The sequence below is a fragment of the Myxocyprinus asiaticus genome, chromosome 35 (assembly GCF_019703515.2).
Source record: "Myxocyprinus asiaticus isolate MX2 ecotype Aquarium Trade chromosome 35, UBuf_Myxa_2, whole genome shotgun sequence".
Classification (NCBI taxonomy): Eukaryota; Metazoa; Chordata; class Actinopteri; order Cypriniformes; family Catostomidae; genus Myxocyprinus; species Myxocyprinus asiaticus.
In genome coordinates, this window is record NC_059378.1 from 4,132,301 (window position 1) to 4,152,347 (window position 20,047).

A 20,047-nucleotide genomic window follows, 5' to 3' on the forward strand; every position below is an offset into this window, starting at 1 on the left:
TGGTTGTGCGCACATAAACAAGAGTGTCTAATGTCTTCTTACCGTATCCGTGTGATTAGAATTAAATGCTTATTTATTTATTTATTTTTTGATCAACAACTGACCGTAAAGAACAGAAAGAGTACTAAAAGAAACATTATTTAATGACAAAAGGACTGCGTGGATCTCGTCTTTGGACACACATTACACGGAACGAGTCAAACCAGATTTTAATCTCAACACGCAGTGAAAAGGTCTCGGTACTGAACTTCTTTGCCACTATACTACTCAATCACTGGTGAGACAAACCTGAAAATTTACCAGCCAGTGGCTAATTTGATTTGATTTGATTTGATTTGATTTGATTTGATTTAATCAGATATTTTTAGTCTCATAGCGCAAACATTTGTTCAAATATGTGAGTAATTTACTCACATTGTAAAGGGTTGCTGCATAGTGTAAAAGATCAATCTTTGGATTTAAGAATCAATATTGGGATCTGTTAAATGAAGATCACGATTAATCTGAAAAATTATACTGCCTAACATTTCCTTTTGTGTTCCAAGGAAGGAAAAAAATCATATGGGTTTGGAGCAACATGAGTAAATGATGAGAGAATTAAATTTTTTGGGGGTGAAATTCCTCTTTAAAAATTACGTCATTGGTGTGACCCAGTGCAGTCAGGTTTATTCTGTCATATAATATTTTTGACTTTAATAAAAACAGTTAATATATATGTTATCACAATAAAGGATTAATTCACCCAAAAATTAAAATTCTCTCATTTACTCACCCTCATGCCATCCCGGATGTGCATGATTTCGTTTTTTCTGCTAAACACAAACAACAATTTTTAGAAGAATATCTCAGCCCTGTTGGTCCATACAATGCAAGTCAACAGGGTCCAAATCTTTGAAGCTCATAAAAGCACATAAAGGCAGCATTAAATTAATTCATACGACTCCAGTGGTTTAATCCATGTCTTCTGAAGCAATATGATAGGTGTGGGTGAGAAACAGATCAATATTTAAGTCCTTTTTTTACTATAAATTCTCCTCACTGCCCAGTAGGTGGCGATGTGCATGAAGAATGCGAATCGACAAAAACAAAATAAGAATGTGGAAGTAAACATGAAAGTGGAGATTTATAGTAAAAAAGTACTTAAACATTTGTCTGAAGACATGGATTTAACCACGTGAGTCGTATGGATTACTTTTATGCTGCCTTTATGTGCTTTTTGGAGCTTCAAAGTTCTGGCCACCATTCACTTGAATTGTATGGCTCTACAGAGCTGAGATATTCTTCTGAAAGAAGAAGAAAGTAAGTCATACACATCTGGGATGGAATAAGGGTGAATAAATTACGAGAGAAATTTCATTTTTGGGTGAACTATTAACTAAGTACATTGTACAATTTGTAATAAGCTTTTTAAATATATTTATATATTTAATGAATGAAGACATATGTGTGATCAACCTACAGACAGTCCTCTGTACATTTTAGCCCTCATGGCAGACAGCATTGTCAAAGCTGGCAACAGAGTGGTTCTGGGTACTTTTGAATGAGCTAAGCTGTGTGTTACGCCTCGTGCTTTGGGAACGCAAGGAGAGCGACGGGCAACAGCAGCACAGTTGCTTGTTGAACTGCTTTCGAAAGGATTTGCTGAGCAGGTAAAGAGCAAAGGGGTTCATGCAGGAGTTGGTGAAGGCAAGGATCCGTGCGCAAACACTGGAGATGAAATGGGCCATGGAGGTGTCCACCTCCGTGTAGTGATAGGAACGATAGAGGTAAATCACATGGCTGGGGAGCCAGCAGATGGCAAACATGCCCACGAACACCAGTACTGTCTTGGCAAGCCGCATCCGTGACTCAATCTGTGGTTCAGAGAGCAGAGAGGTAAATATCACATGTTGTTTTCTCTCAAATCCACATGTCACGTGCTTGCAAGGCAACAAAATAATAGTGTTAAAGTTATAGGTAGATGTAGGTTTTAGGCTTTGGTTCTGTGTAAACAAAATGCTGCATCGGAGCCGCTTTGCTGTTGTCATGACACTCGGCATGCATCTTGTTTCCTGTTGGCTGTGCATGAAAATCAAGAGTGTAGAGGCAGCTATAAAATGGTTAAATGGATGCAAGGAATACAAGACAAATCAGAATTCAGTATGCAAATTTAAAAAATTAGCGTTGTCATCACTGCGGGTTAAATTTTGAATGCTGAACACTGAAGTCAGATGAGCCGAATGTATCATAGAAACACCACAAAATTTTCATCTCACATTTGATTTTTATGACACTATCGGTTAGGTTTAGGTTTCAGGTTTAGGGTAGGGAGGTCGTTTTTTTTATTTTTTTTTATTTAAACATCAATAGAGCATTAATCTTAACCTCATCTGTTAGGAAGAACATTTAACTCGCTTTTAGTGCCACACAGTGGACATTTCAGCTCTGATATCTTTTGTTGAACAGTCAGTCTAACTTCTATTAAACTCACCTGTCTCTTTATGTGTGCGTTCCCCTCCACAGGGATGTCAAGCGCACTCTGAATCAGACTCCTGGCAATGAAGATGTAGTACAGAGAGATAATGGAGAGAGGAATGATGTAGAGAATGAGGAAGGAGGCCATGGAATGAATTTTGGGGTGCAGGTGTCCATCATGAGGGTAGGGTGCACATGCCATGAAAGTCTCATTGCTTGTGGAGATGTCGAAGGGGTGAAGGTCGGAAAACACAGCTTCAGGAATGGCCAGGACCATGGAGAGCAGCCAGATTGACGCAGCTCTTAGAAAGACCTTCAATGTGGCGTTTGACGTCTGGATATCCATCGGTTTGACAATGGCCTTGTATCTAAGAGACAGAAAAAAAACAAGGAACAGTATTTCGTGAGTCATTTTAATTAAGACTCTAATGAAAGCCTTAATTACCTCATAGTATGCTGCGTAGTAACTACAGGGCATTCTCAAAGACTGCTGTGTCTCAGAGTGCAGTTTCAAAAAAATGAAATTTCCTAACCCCCTACTAGCATGGCCATCATCACACTTATCCTCTTTTGGTTAATCAGAGGAATATACTCTTTAAAGGAATAGCTCACCCAAAAATGAAAATTCTCTAATCATTTACTCACACTCATGTCATCCCAGATGTGTATGTTTTTTTTTTCATCTGCTGAACACTAACAAAGATTTTTTAGAAGAATATCTCAACTCTGTAGGTCTGAATGGTGGCCAGAACTTTGAAGCTCCAAAAGCACATAAAGGCAGCATAAAAGTAATCCGTAAGACTCCAGTGGTTCAATCCATGTCTTCAGAAGTGATATGATAGGTGTGGGTGAGAAACAGATCAATATTTAAGTCCTTTTTTTTTACTATACATTTTCATCCCTGTCCAGTACGTGGCGATGAGCACGAAGAATGCAAATCGGTAAAAACATAAGAAGAAGAATGTGAAAGTGAAAGTGGATATTTATAGTAAAAAAGGACTTAAATATGGATCTGTTTCTCACCCACACCTATCATATCGCTTCTTAAGACATGGATTAAACCACTGGAGTCGTATGGATTAATTGTATGCTGCCTTTATGTGCTTTTTGGACCTTCAAAGTTCTGGCCACCATTCACTTGCATTGTATGGATCTACAGAGCTGCAATAGTCTTCTAAAAATCTTTGTTTGTGTTCAGCAGAAGAAAGAAAGTCATACACATCTGGGATGGCATGAGGGTGAGTAAATGATGAGAGAATTTTCATTTTTGGCTGAACTACCCCTTTAAGGCTCTTAAAAACAGGGTGAGGGCAATCGGTGATGAATGACAGCTTTTCAAAAGTTATCTGAGTTGAAGTAAAAGTACTTATTCTTTGATTTAAAGCCTAGTATGTAGATGACAGGAAACCACCCTCCCGACCTGGACGTGTCGTCTGCCATCTGTTCATTAAGGCTTTTTACAGTAACTACTTATCTAAATATGACACACTAAGTCACTGAGTATATCAAGCCTCTCATTCTCTAAACACAATGTTTAAACGGTCCCAATACAAAAGTAGAGGAACAGTCCTCCTCAGAATTGATCAAGTATTACCTGTTTCAAAGTAGGCTGCTTTTTCTTTTCCTCATGTCGAAAATGTGAGTAAAAGACTGATAGAATCCCGATAGAATTCTGAACAACCCTACTCTTTTAAAAGTGTAACCTATAAGGATCTATTTCTACTAGATCTAACCCTTAGGTCGGGCTGATTTGGTCATGTTAAAGGAATATCCCGGGTTCAATACAAGTTAAGCTCAATCGACAGCATTTGTGGCATAATGTTGATTACCACTCCTGTCATCTTTTCTTTAAAAAAAAATAAAAAATCTGGGTTACAGTGAGGCACTTACCAAAGAAGTGAATAAGTAAATCATATTTCTGACTTGACTAAAACCAGTTAATTTAGATTATATCACATGAAGCACTGTTTTTGATAGTATACAGTATATCCATGTATTCCATTATGAAACCTGTTTTTATATAACTTGGAAATTTCATCTTAATAATGAGAATAATCATTTTAAACAAAGATCGAAATTCCTTTCACAAAAATTCTAATCATGAATACAACAGTTATCCAATCACATAACCACAAAATTTACTGTTTCTCATTGAAATCCAGAGCAACTCAAACCTAAATTGCTCAGGGGATGCAGCTTTTCTCCATTCCTCTTCAGTGCTAGCATTAACACAAACAGGCAGAGAAAGCAGTTCATTTTTCCATCATTAGGCATGTTATGTTTCATATCTGTTTGCCTGTTCCTATCACAAACAACCTTCGGAGAATAGCTGTACTAAAGAGGCAAACAATTGGAGGCTGATGAATAGAATACAATAGAATCAGTGTTGAACTGAATAACTAAAGTCAATTAGTAAAGTCAACTAAAGTATGCTGACTTAAAACAATGCTGTTAAAAAAAAAAACAATTATATTCAACCCATTATTGAACACGTTTCCCTTTTATACCCTACACTGTAAAAAGTGGTAACCTGCAATTAAAGAAACATTCTGGGTTCAATACAAGTTAAGTTCAATCAACAGCATTTGAGGCATATTGTTGTTTAGACCAAAAAACAATTTTGACCCGTCCTTCTTTTTCTTTAAAAAAATGCAAAAACTGGGTTACAGTGAGACACTTACAATGGAAGTCAATGGGGCCAATTTGTAAACGTTAAAATGCTCCGTTTGAAAAAGATAGTCTCAAGACGTAAACAGTGTGTGTCAATGTGATACTAACCTTTTCTTTGTAAAGTTATATCTAATTGTACCATGTTGTTGCCATGCCGACATAAAACCCCTAATCCTGGCAAATCCACAACAAAAACAACACGTTTTAACAGAAGAATTAATGCAAGTGCTTTTATAAAATTATAAGCTTCATATTTCTGCCTTTAAACCCTCCAGAAATTGGCCCCATTCACTTCCATTGTAAGTGCCTTAGTGTAACCTCAATTTTATTGAGTCGAATGAGTCGATGAGGGATGAGTCGAAATTAATTTTGTAGTAATCAACATTATGTCACAAATGCTGTCATTTGAGCTCAACTTAAAATGTGTTTCACTGGTGAAACCTAATGCATTCAGGTTGATTCAGTGATGTTGACTTAAATCAAACCACTTAATCTAAGTGTTACTACATTTTTAGGTTAACCTTTTTTTTAAGTGTAAGTGTAGTAAAACTTAAACCTACTTTGAAACTAATTGAAAATGTTTGTATAAGCTAGTCAACAATGTTTTGAATTTTAAAAGATTTCTGATTTCATGTTACTCATCTATTTACGCATGTTTGTCTCTGGAGCGCAAATGAAGGAAATGCGAAATATATATATATATATATATATATATATATATATATATATATATATATATATATATATATATTTTTTATTATTATTATTTACGAAAATAAATGTTAGGCTACCTGTCCGCTGCCAACGCCGTCAGCGTGAACACCGACACTCCGACCGACGTCAGCTGGATGAACGGGATGAGTTTACAACCCAGCCGCCCGAAGAGCCACTCATCCGAGAGAAACTTGCTGGCGTCCACGGGCGCGCAGGTGACCAGGAGCAGCACGTCCCCGAGAGCGAGGTTCGACATGAACAGATTGGGGACATTGCGCATGGATTTCACGATGCAAAACGTCCTAATGAGCGTCACGTTACCAATTAGTCCGACAGTAATAATGAGCGCGTAAACGGTGGCGATAATAATACCTGAACGCAAGTGCGGATGCTCCGGAGCGGCGTTGACGTTGTTGCGCTCCGGAGAGTCGCTCAGAGACAGAAACTTTGAACCATCAGGTGTCGGTGTTTCGTCGAAAGACATGTTACCATGTGTGCATGTTGTATCTCAATAGTCCGATGAAGGCGATTGTGACCGTAAACGCCGATAGTTCACACTTCGAGCCTTTTTCTGCTCCTTCCGTGATATCCCTCTCTAGCGCGTCTGCTGTGAACTCTGTGCGCAAATGGAGAGTCCATATGAGGTTTCGCTCGTATATGTCAAACTGGTGCGCCTGCGCTCTCAAGTGCGCAGGTTCATATACAAAAAACTGTGCTTTCAAAGATAAATTTAGTGATTTAGTGGTTCTCTTGTAAAGATGGAGCGCACTCTTAAAAAAAATACTGGGCTATTTTTTTGGGTTGAGGCTGTTGAGTGAAGAAGTTGGGTTGATTTGACCCAGTCTGGGTTGTTAAATATTTTAAATCAGAACTGGTGTGCCTGTGTTCAGAGACAAGATCCTGCACTTTGCCAACAGAGAGAAGTGGATCTCCATCTGCTTTCCATTGTGGAAACTATCACAGCAGGTACTGGGGACAAAGAACATTATACATATTTAAGAGAACAGCAAGACAGTGCTGTCATTTAGGTTTAACTATTTAAATTATATTAAGGAAATAGTTCACCCCAAAACTAAAATGTTGTCATTAAGTAACACTCGTGCCATTACAAACAAAAGGACAATTTTTGAATATTTTATTTTTTTAAAGAACTCCCTATCGCATAGTGACCAGTCTGTCAAGCTCCAAACTGGTTAAAAAAGCACCAATAAAGACTTTATGTTTTGTGCACTATATTCCAAGTCTTCTGAAGCCACAAGATAGCTTTGTGTGACGCACAGACCAAAATTATGCCGTTTTAATTATGCAAATAGCCATTATGCTGTTCTCAAATAAATGATGCTGCTGGTTAGATGTCAATAGCATCAAATGTCATTTGCGTGTCTCATGATCAACCGTCGTGACCTCAAATCTGTGACATATTTGATTAGAGAGCTGCATGCTGAGTTGCAGGGATGATTTGATTTAAAATTATTACTGTCATCCTGTTCCTCATACTGTACAAATGTATTGTTCAGCTCCAGAAGACTTGAAATATAGTGCACAGTAGGGTTGCACGGTTTACTAACGAAGTATCGTGATACCAAAAAAATTAAAACGGTACGATATCATCTTGTTGCTAATTTCGGTACCATATTACAGTATGCTGTCATTAGCAAAATGATATGAGATGTGACAGTTTTGAGATTAAGTCAATGACAATTTGAAAATAAAATTAAAAAAAAACATGGGCGCACGCATGCTCACACACTCACACAAACTCAACACACACTACTGGTGCTTTAATTTTCACACACTACCGGTGCTTAAATTTGCAGTGTGTTTAGAGTATAAACGGTTGTTCACAGGGGTGTAGATTCCAGGGGGAATGGGGGGAGGTAACCATCCCCAATAATCAAAACAAGTACAGCTTGTTTTGAGAAAAGATTTTATGCAGTTCTTTTAATCAAGTAATTTTCTGTCTAACTTCATAAAAAAATCTGAGGCTTTTATTTGTTGATTATAGTATTGATTTAGTATCAATACCGAAGTACCAGGGCTGGTATCGTACCAAAGCCAAAATGTTGGTATCGGAGCAACCCTAGTGCACAGTTGCTTAATGTTGTATATGGTGCTTTTATGACTATTTTTGGGGGTTGACAGACTGGTAACTATGGCCTGACGTTGTATGGAAAATGGAATTGAAGAACATTCAAAATGTTTCCTTTTGTGTTCACTAACAGCATATGGATTTGGTACGGCATGAGAATTTAAAATAAATAATAACCAATCAAGAGTAGGATTCATACTAATAGTAAATGGTGACAGAATTTTTATTTGTGTGTGAACTATTTCTTTAAGATACATTACACATACAAATGTCACACCAGTCAAATTTTCTTAACAAGACTTGAACTTTTTTGGTTTACACTGAACAATTGTACATCTTATTTTTATTTAAGACAAACAAGGTGACATCGCCTTTCTGGTCACTACTGTGCTCTCAACATCAGTGTACACGATTAAAAGGAAAATATTTGGACCAAGCTTCACACGGAAGGTCTTCATTGACATGCAGCCTGTAAGTTAATATCCAAATACTGTTCATTTAAAATATGTATTTACACATGTACATTTGCACGTACACATACCCACACTCAGTTGCATCATGCCCCACCATCAAAACTGCCCTTAGATCTATCCTGAAAAATGCATTAGCAACAGTGCAAGGTCTAAACTTTTTTTGATTAACTTTGAGCGAGGGCTGTCAATCGAATAAAATGTTTAATTTGCTGATTAAACACTGATTAATTAAATTACAGATTAATAAATAAAATGAATCACAAATACAGTATCAATATTTAATGAGAGCTCCTGCAAATAAAGATCATTTAAAGACATTACTTTATTGTGGTTGACAATTATAAAAAGTGACTTTAGAAGTCAGTATTTTAATTAATGTGAGATGGACTTTGTGGCGGATGTTAATGGTTTTCAGTGTTGCATGCCATTGTTGATGTGTTTAAGATGCTTTGTCATGTTAAAGTACTTTGAAACGGAAAAAAACATCTGGAGACCTCTGCATTCTGTTGTGCTCTTTCCGGCTGTCTCTGAGTGCAAAAAGCTCCCTATTCTTTTTATGCTGCCATCAACAGCCATACATTAAACAATTGTAAATTAGTAGTAGTAGTAGTGCATGGTCTTGGCACACCATCCTGTTCTGTACATGGGCATGAAAACACTTAACATGGGCCTTAGGTTTGCCTTGGGCTGGTGTCATGGGGGGTGTTTGGTTAGGGTTGCCTTCAGATAAAAATACAGTAACACTACAATAAGGTTCAAGGCGTATTTGTTAATGTTAGTAAATACATTCCTTCCGCTTGACCCATGTGCAGAGCACTGTACACGCTCTACTAATGTACATACACTGTATAAATGATAAGAAAATTATAATTTTTTGGGTGAATGATTTTAACAATATTAGTTTACATTAGTTAATGCATTGTGAACTAATAATGGGGTAAACCAAGGGGGTAAAGTGCTTTTGATGGCCACGAATTCTAGTTTACATTTTCAACCCAATTTGGGTATATTTTAACCCAGCAGAATTGTAATTTTTAACTAATAGTTGGGTTAAAAAAAAACAGCATGCTGGGTCAAACTTTCAGCCCAACCCCGTTGGGTCAAAACTACCCAGCACCCAGCGCTGGGTTGATAAAATGACCCAAATTGGGTTTATTTTGATACACCAATTAGCCACATCATTAAAACCACCTACCTAATATTGTGTAGGTCCCCCTCATGCCGCCAAAATAGTGCCAACCCGCATCTAAGAATAACATTCTGAGATTATATTCTTCTCACCACAATTGTACAGAGCGGTTATCTGAGTTACCATAGACTTTATCAGTTTGAAACTTTATCAGGTCTCTGTTGACCTCTCTCATCAACAAGGCGTTTCCGTCCACAGAACTGCCACTCACTGGATGTTTTTTTTTGTTTTTGGCACCATTCGGAGTAAATTCTAGAGACTGTTGTGTGTGAAAATCCCAGAAATACTCAAACCAGCCCAGCTGGCACCAACAATCATCCATGTGATTATCTAATCAGCCAATTGTTTGGCAGCAGTGCAGTATATAAAATCATGCAGATACAGGTCAGGAGCTTCAGTTAATGTTCAAATCAACCATTAGAATGGGGAAAAATGTGATCTCAGTGATTTGGAGCATGGCATGATTGTTGGTGGCTAATACTATTTTTTAATTTTTTTTTATAAACATATATATATATATATATATATATATGGGATTATATTTGTGCCAATTGTTTTGAACGTAACTTTTCAAGAAATGAATAAAAATATAAAATAAGAATGAATAAAAACAATCTCAAATGAAAAATAAAATAAAATCAAAGGCAAAATTTAAACTCAGTCTTCAAATAAACAGCATCCTTTGTTAACGATATTCTCTGCTTACGTTTGCTGATTTTCGTTTGCAGTTCTGGCACAAGACGCTCCTATGGGCGGGGCTAACTGAGATGAGTTCTCATTGGCTAGTGAGTTGACAGCTCTTTGACCTGGAAGAAGAGGTCACTGACGCAGCACTGACAAATGCCGTCACCATGAAAACACACAGTGCATGCACTCAAACCATCACAATTCTCACTTTATTATTATTATTATTATTATTAATTCTGAAAAATGTAAACAGATTATGAAAATCGCAATCAAGCATGGAGATTGTTTTCACAGGATGTATGCAAGGGTATTGAATTGCATGGGTATTCAATCCAGATGTTTTTGTTGAAAGACATTTTAAATAGTGCTTCAAAATTTTACTTTTAACAAACCAGCTTAGTGATTGATTTTAAAGTTTGAATGGATTAAACTTGATTAAAATTGTTGTGGAAATCAAATCACTTTATTAGTGCAGTTCCGTCAACATTGCAGTCATGTAGTTACAAGATATACAGAATACACAACACTCACTGAACAATATGTACATATTACATAATACACACATTGTACACAATATACAGACAATAAAACAAGAAATAATATAGACAAAAAAAATGGTGTTACACCATTTATAATTTAACATTCATGAGGATGCCAACACATTAGGGGCTTGTGTATGTAAAGTGTAAAGTGGATGTGGCTACTCTTAAAAATTTGTTAAAGAAATGGCTTATGTCATTACTCATAGCCTCATTTTATTTCAAGCCCATATGTATGACTTACTTTCTTTCATGGAACACAAAAAGGAAATGTTTGGCAGAATGTTTGGGACTGACAGCCTCAGTCTCCATTCACTTTCATTGTATAAAAAATACTGAAACTGAATTATAACACTCTGTCACAGGAAGAAAGTCATAAAAGTAAATAATGACAGAACTCTTATTTGCTAAATCCATACAAATATAAGTCATTCCTTAATTGGGTTAGAATAACTATGTCCTGACAACTAATTTATTATAATATTTATTTATTTATCACACATATACATTTGCACATATACAGTGAAATTCTTTTTTTTCACATATCCCAACTAAGCTGGGGTCAGAGTGCAGGGTCAGCCATGATACAGCACCCCTGGAGCAGATAGGGTCAAGGGCCTTGCTCAAGGGCCCAACAGTGGCATCTTGGCAGTGCTGGGGCTTGAACCCCTGACCTTCTGATCAGTAACCCAGAGTCTTAACTGCTGAGCCACCACTGCCCTGCTAATGTACAATTAAACATAATATAATCAAAGAACGGGCTAAACCAAGATCAAACTGCCTTATAATGTTCTGCTCACCAAGGAGCCTCTTATAAGACAAGGAAGGAATTTTTATATATATATATATATATTGTCTGAACTAGTTTTTTTTTTTCCCCTTGCAATTAATTAACAATGGTTTTACAACATTAACCATAGTCAAACTAAGGTATTAGTAGTAAAACCATAGTAATCACAACATTTACCATGGTTTTACCATAGTAACCATATTTTAACCATGATATTCATAGTCAAACCATAATAATAATATAGGAAAACAAAAACTATATGGTAATAAAAATCATAATTTTGTGTTTACTATGGTTTTACAACAAATACCATAGTTATGGTTACTGTAGTAAAACTAGAGATCCTTGAGTAAAACCATGGTAATCTATAATCATTATAATCATGGTTACTTAAAAAAAAAAAATAAATAAATAAAATGGTTACTACATTCATTGTTGCTACAATATTAAATATTAATAGTAAAACAATGGTTTCCGGCAAAATAAATAAATAAATAAATGCCTCCCTGTCGCTAAGGCAATAACTTTTATTAGACTTTAAGATAATTACTCTGAATTATACTGACTGACCTAAGCTGACTCGAGTGTCCTGTTGATGATGACAACGATGACGTCATTCGTCAGTGCTGCTCCTGAAATCTTATCGCATACAAAGTATTTGGAGAAAAAAAAATACAGATATAATACAAAAGCAAACGCCTAAATATACATCACTAAACATTAATGAATTATAAGGGCACTTGCAGATTCTCGCACTTTTACACGCAAAACTGAACCAGAGCCCCTTCCACTGACTGACCTCTTTTTCCAGGTCAAAGAGCTGTCAATCAAAAACGCACTAGCCAATGAGAACTCATCTCAGTTAGCCCCGCCCATATGAGAGTCTTGTGCCAGAACCGCAAACGAAAATTCAGGGAGCGAAACTGAAAACTGTAGCAGCGCATTCGTAAATCCTGAACAACAAATGCAAGCAGAGAATATTTATAATTATTAATCGGCAGACCAAAATTTTAATCAATTGACAGCCCTAGTTTTGACACGTGCCAACCAACCCCGCAACCTTTTGGCACAAATGCACAACATAACTTTTATAATTAATTGACAAAAGTCAATAAATATTTGGTGATGTTAAAGGTGCAGTATGTAAGATTCAGAAACCTTTGTTATTAATGACACTTGTGGCCGTTAAGTGAACTGCAGCCAGCTAACTGTTGCTCATGCTCGCGCTCGTGCACACACTCCATCGGCCAAAGCAATGACGTAACATACAAAGAGACAATGTGATCAGCATCATGCTGACAGATGAGGTAGCATAATTAAAATGACACAGTTATGATCGTTTTACTACAAACTTTGAGACTAAACTAAAACGACTTATCAGCTAACATAGCATACTGATACACACATACAGCTACATACTACCCAACTATACCAGACAGTTACTGTTGCACTGTTATGTTGCACTATTGTATGTTTTGTATGTCATATGTTGTACTACGATCAAGAACCCAGCGTATTTGTTTACATTTATCCTGTATACCTGACTTTTAGTATAAAGAGAAGATCTTTGAAATTATTTGAAAGTTATGAAGCAAGGTAGCTTGCAATTCATCAGCGTTAGCAGGCAAGATCAAGTTATCTAAAATGACACAGATCAATCCTTATGGCACTATATTTCACATGCTTTGCAGTTATGTAAGCTTACCCGTCCAATAAGAAGAAGGTAAATTCAGGGTCTATTTTGATCCCCAAAACCGAACGAAGGTCCCTCCAGGAATCAAATGGCCTGCTGATGTTCACTCTAGTTTTCGCTCGACCACGATAACGTTCCCGCTTGGCAAGACAGGATTCAGTAGAGAAAACTGTGCCAACCAATCCCGGTCTCCCCTACTGTACTTTAAATGTCAATCTCGTTGACAAGATGCAAGTCAGCTATATTTGAAAAACTAGTGAACCTACAGCATTTTTCAGGCATGTAGATTTGATAATGATCTTTGACCTCTAAAGTTAATAGAACAATGAATCACATCAGTGTAACATTACTTTAGACTGACCTCCTGTCAATACTGGTAATGTCAAATTATTTTATTTAGATAGTAGTAATACTGTTTATTCTGCAGCTCTGTAGCCAGGCATTAAAGGTCAGCCAGATCCCCTGGCGACTGCGAATCATTATGTTCACAAAGACCTTAATGCTTATGATGCAGATTACAGACAACAAATTGTAAGAATATCATCAAATGTTGTTTTGGTGAAGTTTTTTAGATTATTACTATTATATAAAAACTTCAAAGATAGACCTGCACTCTGAAATCTGACGTAAACATGGATAGTTTTGTTTAAGTGAACTGTTGAAGCTTGTTTCTAGCCATCTACCAAAGTATAAAAATGCTCTAGAAGGAAGCAAAGAACATCGACTACTACCACCGAGTGACCAAAGATACGTCCAGTCTCCATATAAACAGAGTTAGAATTGTTCATTGCGAACAAGAAAGCCAGATAGGTTTAATGGAGTGCAGATATTAGCGCACCAACCAAAACAGGTCCCAAGTGATTTACTGATTTTACATAGAGCACAGCATTACATTTACATTTATTATTAAATTAGCAGATGCTTTTATCAAAAAGCGACTTTACAACAGTGACATGACAAAGTTTAGTTCATTAGATAAAAAAATTAAAATACAAGTACATATTTAATTGGTAGACGGCACCACCACACATTAATTAGCTGAACCCAAATGAAATTGATGAGTATCAGGGATTCAATCTTGCACTACAACAATTAAACCGATAATCCATATAACGAAAGCCAGTGTGCATTTATTATAAAACCACTCCATAATACACCAGAGACCAGTGCATATCAACACTAGACATAGCTGTACGTGTAAAGAGGCTTCAAGAGCAGCTACTGGATTAAAGATATGCCTATAGTGGCTTGGTGTTGCTTGTAAGAAAACACTCAACAGCTCTGCTCCTGAAACAATTAATGCCACTGTCAAACAACTTCCTTCAGCATTATGAGGTACCTGTGAGCACCACTGAAGAAAGATTACAGCGAGGTATGAGTGTGTGGGTTTTTCAATTGGAAAAATGTATGGTGATAATGGTAAAGCCCAAGCTTATCTTCACCAAGTGTGAATGAACAGGGCAAAGACTGAGTCCCCCTGTTGTGTGAGCAAATAATCCTCCATTACATGAAGAAAGAGGATGACACACAAAGGAGATTTCTGAAATGCATCTACAAGCCTCCAATTTTACTTTCTTTAGGCCTCTTGCACCTTTTCTTTGATTTGGCCGATGGTACGGCTAGACTGTTGTGTTGTTTGCAGCAGCTTTATGATTACCAATGAATCCAAATGAACATGTGAAAAACATGTTATACGCAGTTCTTACCTCATTTTAGGCCTATATCTTTTTTCCAAGTGCCAATTTGACAGTGTTTATCATAGTCCTGTAGACCCCTCTTAACATTCCAGTGTCTATTAAAATTCTATTATTATTTAGTACTGCCCTGAAGAAGCTGCAAAACAAATTTAAAAGAATGTTCAGGGTTCAATACAAGTTAAAGAGATAGTTCACCCAAAAATGTAAATTCTCTCATCATTTACTCACCCTCATGCCATCCCAGATGTGTTTGACTTTCTTTCTTCTGCAGAAAACAAATGAAGATTTTTAGAAAAATATCTCCGCTCTGTTTGTCCATACAATGCAAGTGAATGGGTGCCATCAGGCTGCTGGCTGTTTGACAGTCCAAAAGGCATATTTAAGCAGCATAAAAGTAATCCACATGACTCCAGTCGATTAATGAATGTCTTCTGAAGCAAATCGATAGGTTTGTGTAAGAAGCAATTCGATAATTAAAACTTTTTTAACTTTAAATCGTTGCTTCCGCCCAGCGCTGTAATGATGTTTGAAATGATCTAACACTCGCGTGACGTTCGTTCCTCTGTTGTATACAAAATGCACGCTTCCAACTTCTCGCATGAACACCATCACGCTTACGTCATGCAACATCTATGTGATCCGTTGATTGCTAGTAGGAAACGTTTTTTAAAAGTTAAGAAAGTTTTAATTATCAATTTATTTTTTACAGAATTGCTTCAGAAGAAATTCATTGATCGTGTGGATTATTTGATGCTGCCTAAATATGCCTTTTGGACATCAAACAACCAGCAGACATGCATTGTATGGACAAACAGAGATGAAATTTGCTTATTAAAATATTCATTTCGGTTAATGCTGAAGAAGGAAAGACATACACATCTGGCATGCCTTAAAGGTGAGTCAGTCATAAGAGAATTTTCATTTTTGGTCGAACTATTCCTTTTAAGAGGTGAATTAAACTTGTAAGTGGATTTGATATCTAATTATGAATGAATGAATTTTTGGGCTTGTACAACTTGTTCTTAACAGTGTTTTCTGTGTTATAGACCATTTCAATGGCTATTTGTCGGTGTTAGGATGTCGGCTATTTGTCAAACTCATTCAACACAACAGCGGGAGGCCATGTTGTGTGGTGGCTGGATGCTCCCTGAATGCCTGGAACTAATGGAAATTAAAGTGTTTCGATTTCTGAAAAAGCAACCATAAATGGACGCATGCATAAATGGACTACAGCAGTGAAGCAAAACGGCTGGATGTATACGTGCAGTACTGACAACTGTAGCACACATCTTATCATTGGTAGGTGAACAAAATTTTTGCCAACTAATTGTAAGTTTGATAGGTAGAGTATAGATGGATAGTAAAGTCAGAGTATTTCTAAAAGCAGTGGCGAATTCTCAGGGCCAGCAAAGCGTTCTCTGCTGGCGTTACATGCCAAATAAATTTATATTTTTCATCCTTTCATTCTCAATCACCTTTTTGCCTATGTATTTTTAATCGCTTTCCACTCTAAATTAATCTACAAACAAATAGAGAAAAACGAAAAGTTTATTCAGTCAGAATTTATTCCTTGATGCTTACAAACAAAGTGTGACAACTATTTCACAAATCGCATGACCGAAGCAGCGCATGAGTTTGAGCTCCATCCCGTCAGACCTTCAGAATTTCTTCAGAATCCCTCAACAGTGCAAATGAATGAGCAACTAAAGTCAGATTGTCAGATTCATCAGCCAGTCAGATTGATTTATTTGTTCTTGGTGGGTGTGATCTTTAGGAAATGTCCCGGTCGAGGACTTCTAGCTGGCCGTGAGTGACGCAATCACGCTTTAAGTGACGTAATTTGAAAGCAAAGAGCATGAGATCTTGCTGACAATCGGCTGTCATCACTTCTGGTATTGCCGTTGAGAAAGAGATCCTTATGGATTTAAAAACACGAGATGTTCTGCATGACCGTGTGATTGCTTAATTTATTAAACAGGAATGGAGGACTGATTTTCACTTCAAGCAAATTGGTAAGTGCTTTTTGCATTGTTATAGCAACATCAGGAGTTTTCTAAGTGTAAATTAGTGTGCTAGAGCAGTCAGTGTTGGATCAAGTTTTGAAAAGTAGTGCTGCATTCCATTCAACTCGGAAAGTCGGATTTTACAACTTCCTACTAGGAAAAGTGCAATGGAATGCATCTTGAAGTCAGAATTACAACTTATAGATTCGTGCAGAAATTCTCAACTCCGATTTCAGCGAGATGCAGGGGCATGATGTCACACAAACATGTCGACACTCAGGGAGATATACAAAGTAAGTGAAAAGCATTCACTTTATTAAGTAATATCGATAAATGAGTTCGTTTCCACATTACATGATATTAAAGCTTGTTTAACAAACGCCTGCAGAAACAGGTGTATAAAACATTATAATCTCTTTTGATAATCGTACACCTGTAGCACAAATGCTAGTGCTGCAGCATTGTTTATCAGTTGGGTTGCTAGGAGACATCTCTAATGAGAGTCAAACCACTGCTAAGCTAACGGGAGCATTGCAGTTCCGAATATCAGGGAATGGAGGGCATTTATGGCCTGAGATATCAAGCAGGAATATCCCACATTCAACTTGAATGGAACACATGTATGTTATCATCCGTGTATGCTGACGAAACGAAATTTATTGCAAGCAACATTTAAATCGCAAATATTATTAGATAGATTATTTATAGACCTCCTTGGTAGATTCATATGAAAAATTATGATTTTTGAATGTCTGTTCGGGAGACGTTAATTTCACAAATCAGTCATGCTGCAGTTGAAATTAGTCTTGCTTGAGCATTAAGTGTCATTTCAAGTTCTGGCTTGCGTGCGTGGACGTGTTTTTAAAATGTCAATTGGTATTACTAGTTAGCTGCGACATAATGTATGATGCCCAAAGGCATAGGGTGTCTTATTCATTGTGAGACTGTGTTTTCTTAATGGCATGAATCACACTGAAGGCCTAGACTTTAAACGCACGGCCCGCCGCTGTCTAAAAGTGACTATAGATCACTCCCATTATAATGAATGAAGCCGCGCAAGTCGTGTACATTTACAGTCATTTACCAGACGCTTTTATCCAAAGCGACTTACAAATGAGGAACCTAATAAAGCAATTTTTCATATAAAAGTCAACAATATCAGTATGACACTACCAAGTTCTTAAAGTAGCTGGAGTTGTATAGGAGCTAGCGCAAGATGAAAGAGACACACTAGGAAAGTTTTTTATAATTAAAAATAAATCCCTTACCTTGTCTGCAGTTCACGCGCTTGCAGCGTAAACAGCTTCATTGATTATAACAGAAGTGGTGCAATATTCCCAACCTTGCCGCTGAGGAAATAACTGTGTGCATCTAATACTACGATATGCTTTCATCATCTATCTCGCGTAGACGTGCTCAGTATCAACAACGCATCTGGATAAATTACTTCGGGTGAATGTTTGATGTTCTTTTATAAAAATGTGTTAACTCAGAGCCTTATTTAAAGGATCCAGTTATGACAGCTCATTGTTTATTTTCTGTTTTTGCAAATATATTTTTTTATTTGTTTTAGCTAGACTCTAAAAGTACACGCTAGTCATTTTATTTTGACAGTTCTGGGTTGCCGCTACCGGAAATGTTTCAGGGCCAGACATGCGCAGGAGTATTCTAATTCGTCTTTTTATTGTTTTACCTCTTTGAAATGGTCTGTATACCTCCAACCAAAATGCAAAAGGAAGTTTCATTTGAGGATATCTTTTCCAAATGAATCCACACATTACAGCACATTATCTGGGTCTGAAAAATACTTTCCACTGCTATTGTGCTGGAATTATAATCTACTGTAACAACCTTTAATGATTAATGGGAGTCTCAAAACAGTATATTTCATTATGAGTGCAATATGCTATTATATTTAAGACATTACAGATACAGGGGTTGAATTAGAATTCCATGGTTAAAATTAATGAAGGAAAATAAAGTCGTATGGTATGAAGGAACAGAAGGTTATGCAAAAAAGTATTATAATATTAAATTTGACTCACTGAGTGCAAAGACACGAATAACAAGGAGGAACCTTTTGAGACAAGAAGGATTTGATTTGTGTTATAAATGTACAAAGGTTTGAATAACGTCCACTGGAATTTAATCAAAAGTAACAAGTTATAAAAAATTCGATTTAAAGAGCTGGTATATTGTGATTGAATATATTTTCTTTCTTTATTTTCCACCATGAAGAAGCAATTTTTTTTTTGTAATAATACTGATTAATTTTACAGCCAGCCTATGCTGTGAATACCTTTTCAATTGCCTGCTATTCAACAGAATGTGTTTGTTTTTCTTCAATAATACCATTCCACTTCAACATGGGAATTTTATTGGTTTCCCTAAATGTCACATCAGCTGAATGTCTCATCTTTTGGACATTATCTAGAATACACACCACTCCTTCCTAACAGGATTGGAAAAAATAAACTCCAGTGCAATTTTGCTGCAATTATTGTGCCGTCTCCAATACCTGGATTAAATGTTGATTAAATGTCATTCCTTGTTGTAATTCATAAGCAAGCAGATAAAAGGCTAATTATCTGGCTGTGAATCCATAATTACATTATTGTCAATAATTTGAGAAGTTATGGAAAATGTCTGTTTAAAAATAATACAAATAATACTTTTTTTTTTTTTTTTCACTTCATAATGAAATTTGCTGGCTGCTTAAAAGAACATAAATTAATTTTAAGTAGTCTATAATTTCAGATTCAGCTGTGATATAGGACAACTTCCAGACAACTTGTTACCAAGTAACAATGAACTCTGGAAGGGAAAAAGACAAATCATGGACCGTGAGCAACAGAAATTCATGTCAAAGGTCATCAGACATGCAGGAAAGTACTGTAACCTTTTCAGAGTGACTAAAGATGAAAAGGTTTCTATGAGACCTTTTCTTATCAACTATAGTGATAACCACATAATCCCAGTGCTGCGTTATCAAAGCTAAAATGTATATTGAAGCTTAGAGCCATGTCCAGACAAAACCTCTGTATGGGTT

General features: G+C 36.5%; 1 protein-coding gene across 1 annotated transcript; it reads right to left on the reverse strand.

Moving 5' to 3' along the window:
- Window positions 1–1,276: 1,276 nt before the first annotated feature.
- LOC127426212 (gastrin-releasing peptide receptor-like) lies at window positions 1,277–6,439 on the reverse strand. The gene is made up of 3 exons (XM_051672872.1): window positions 5,916–6,439; window positions 2,471–2,822; window positions 1,277–1,853 (listed from the first exon to the last, which is right to left on the reverse strand). Exons 1-3 carry the CDS (start codon window positions 6,320–6,322, stop codon window positions 1,479–1,481), a joined length of 1,134 nt encoding a protein of 377 aa, XP_051528832.1. The 5' UTR covers window positions 6,323–6,439; the 3' UTR covers window positions 1,277–1,478.
- Between the last annotated feature and the right edge of the window lie 13,608 nt (window positions 6,440–20,047).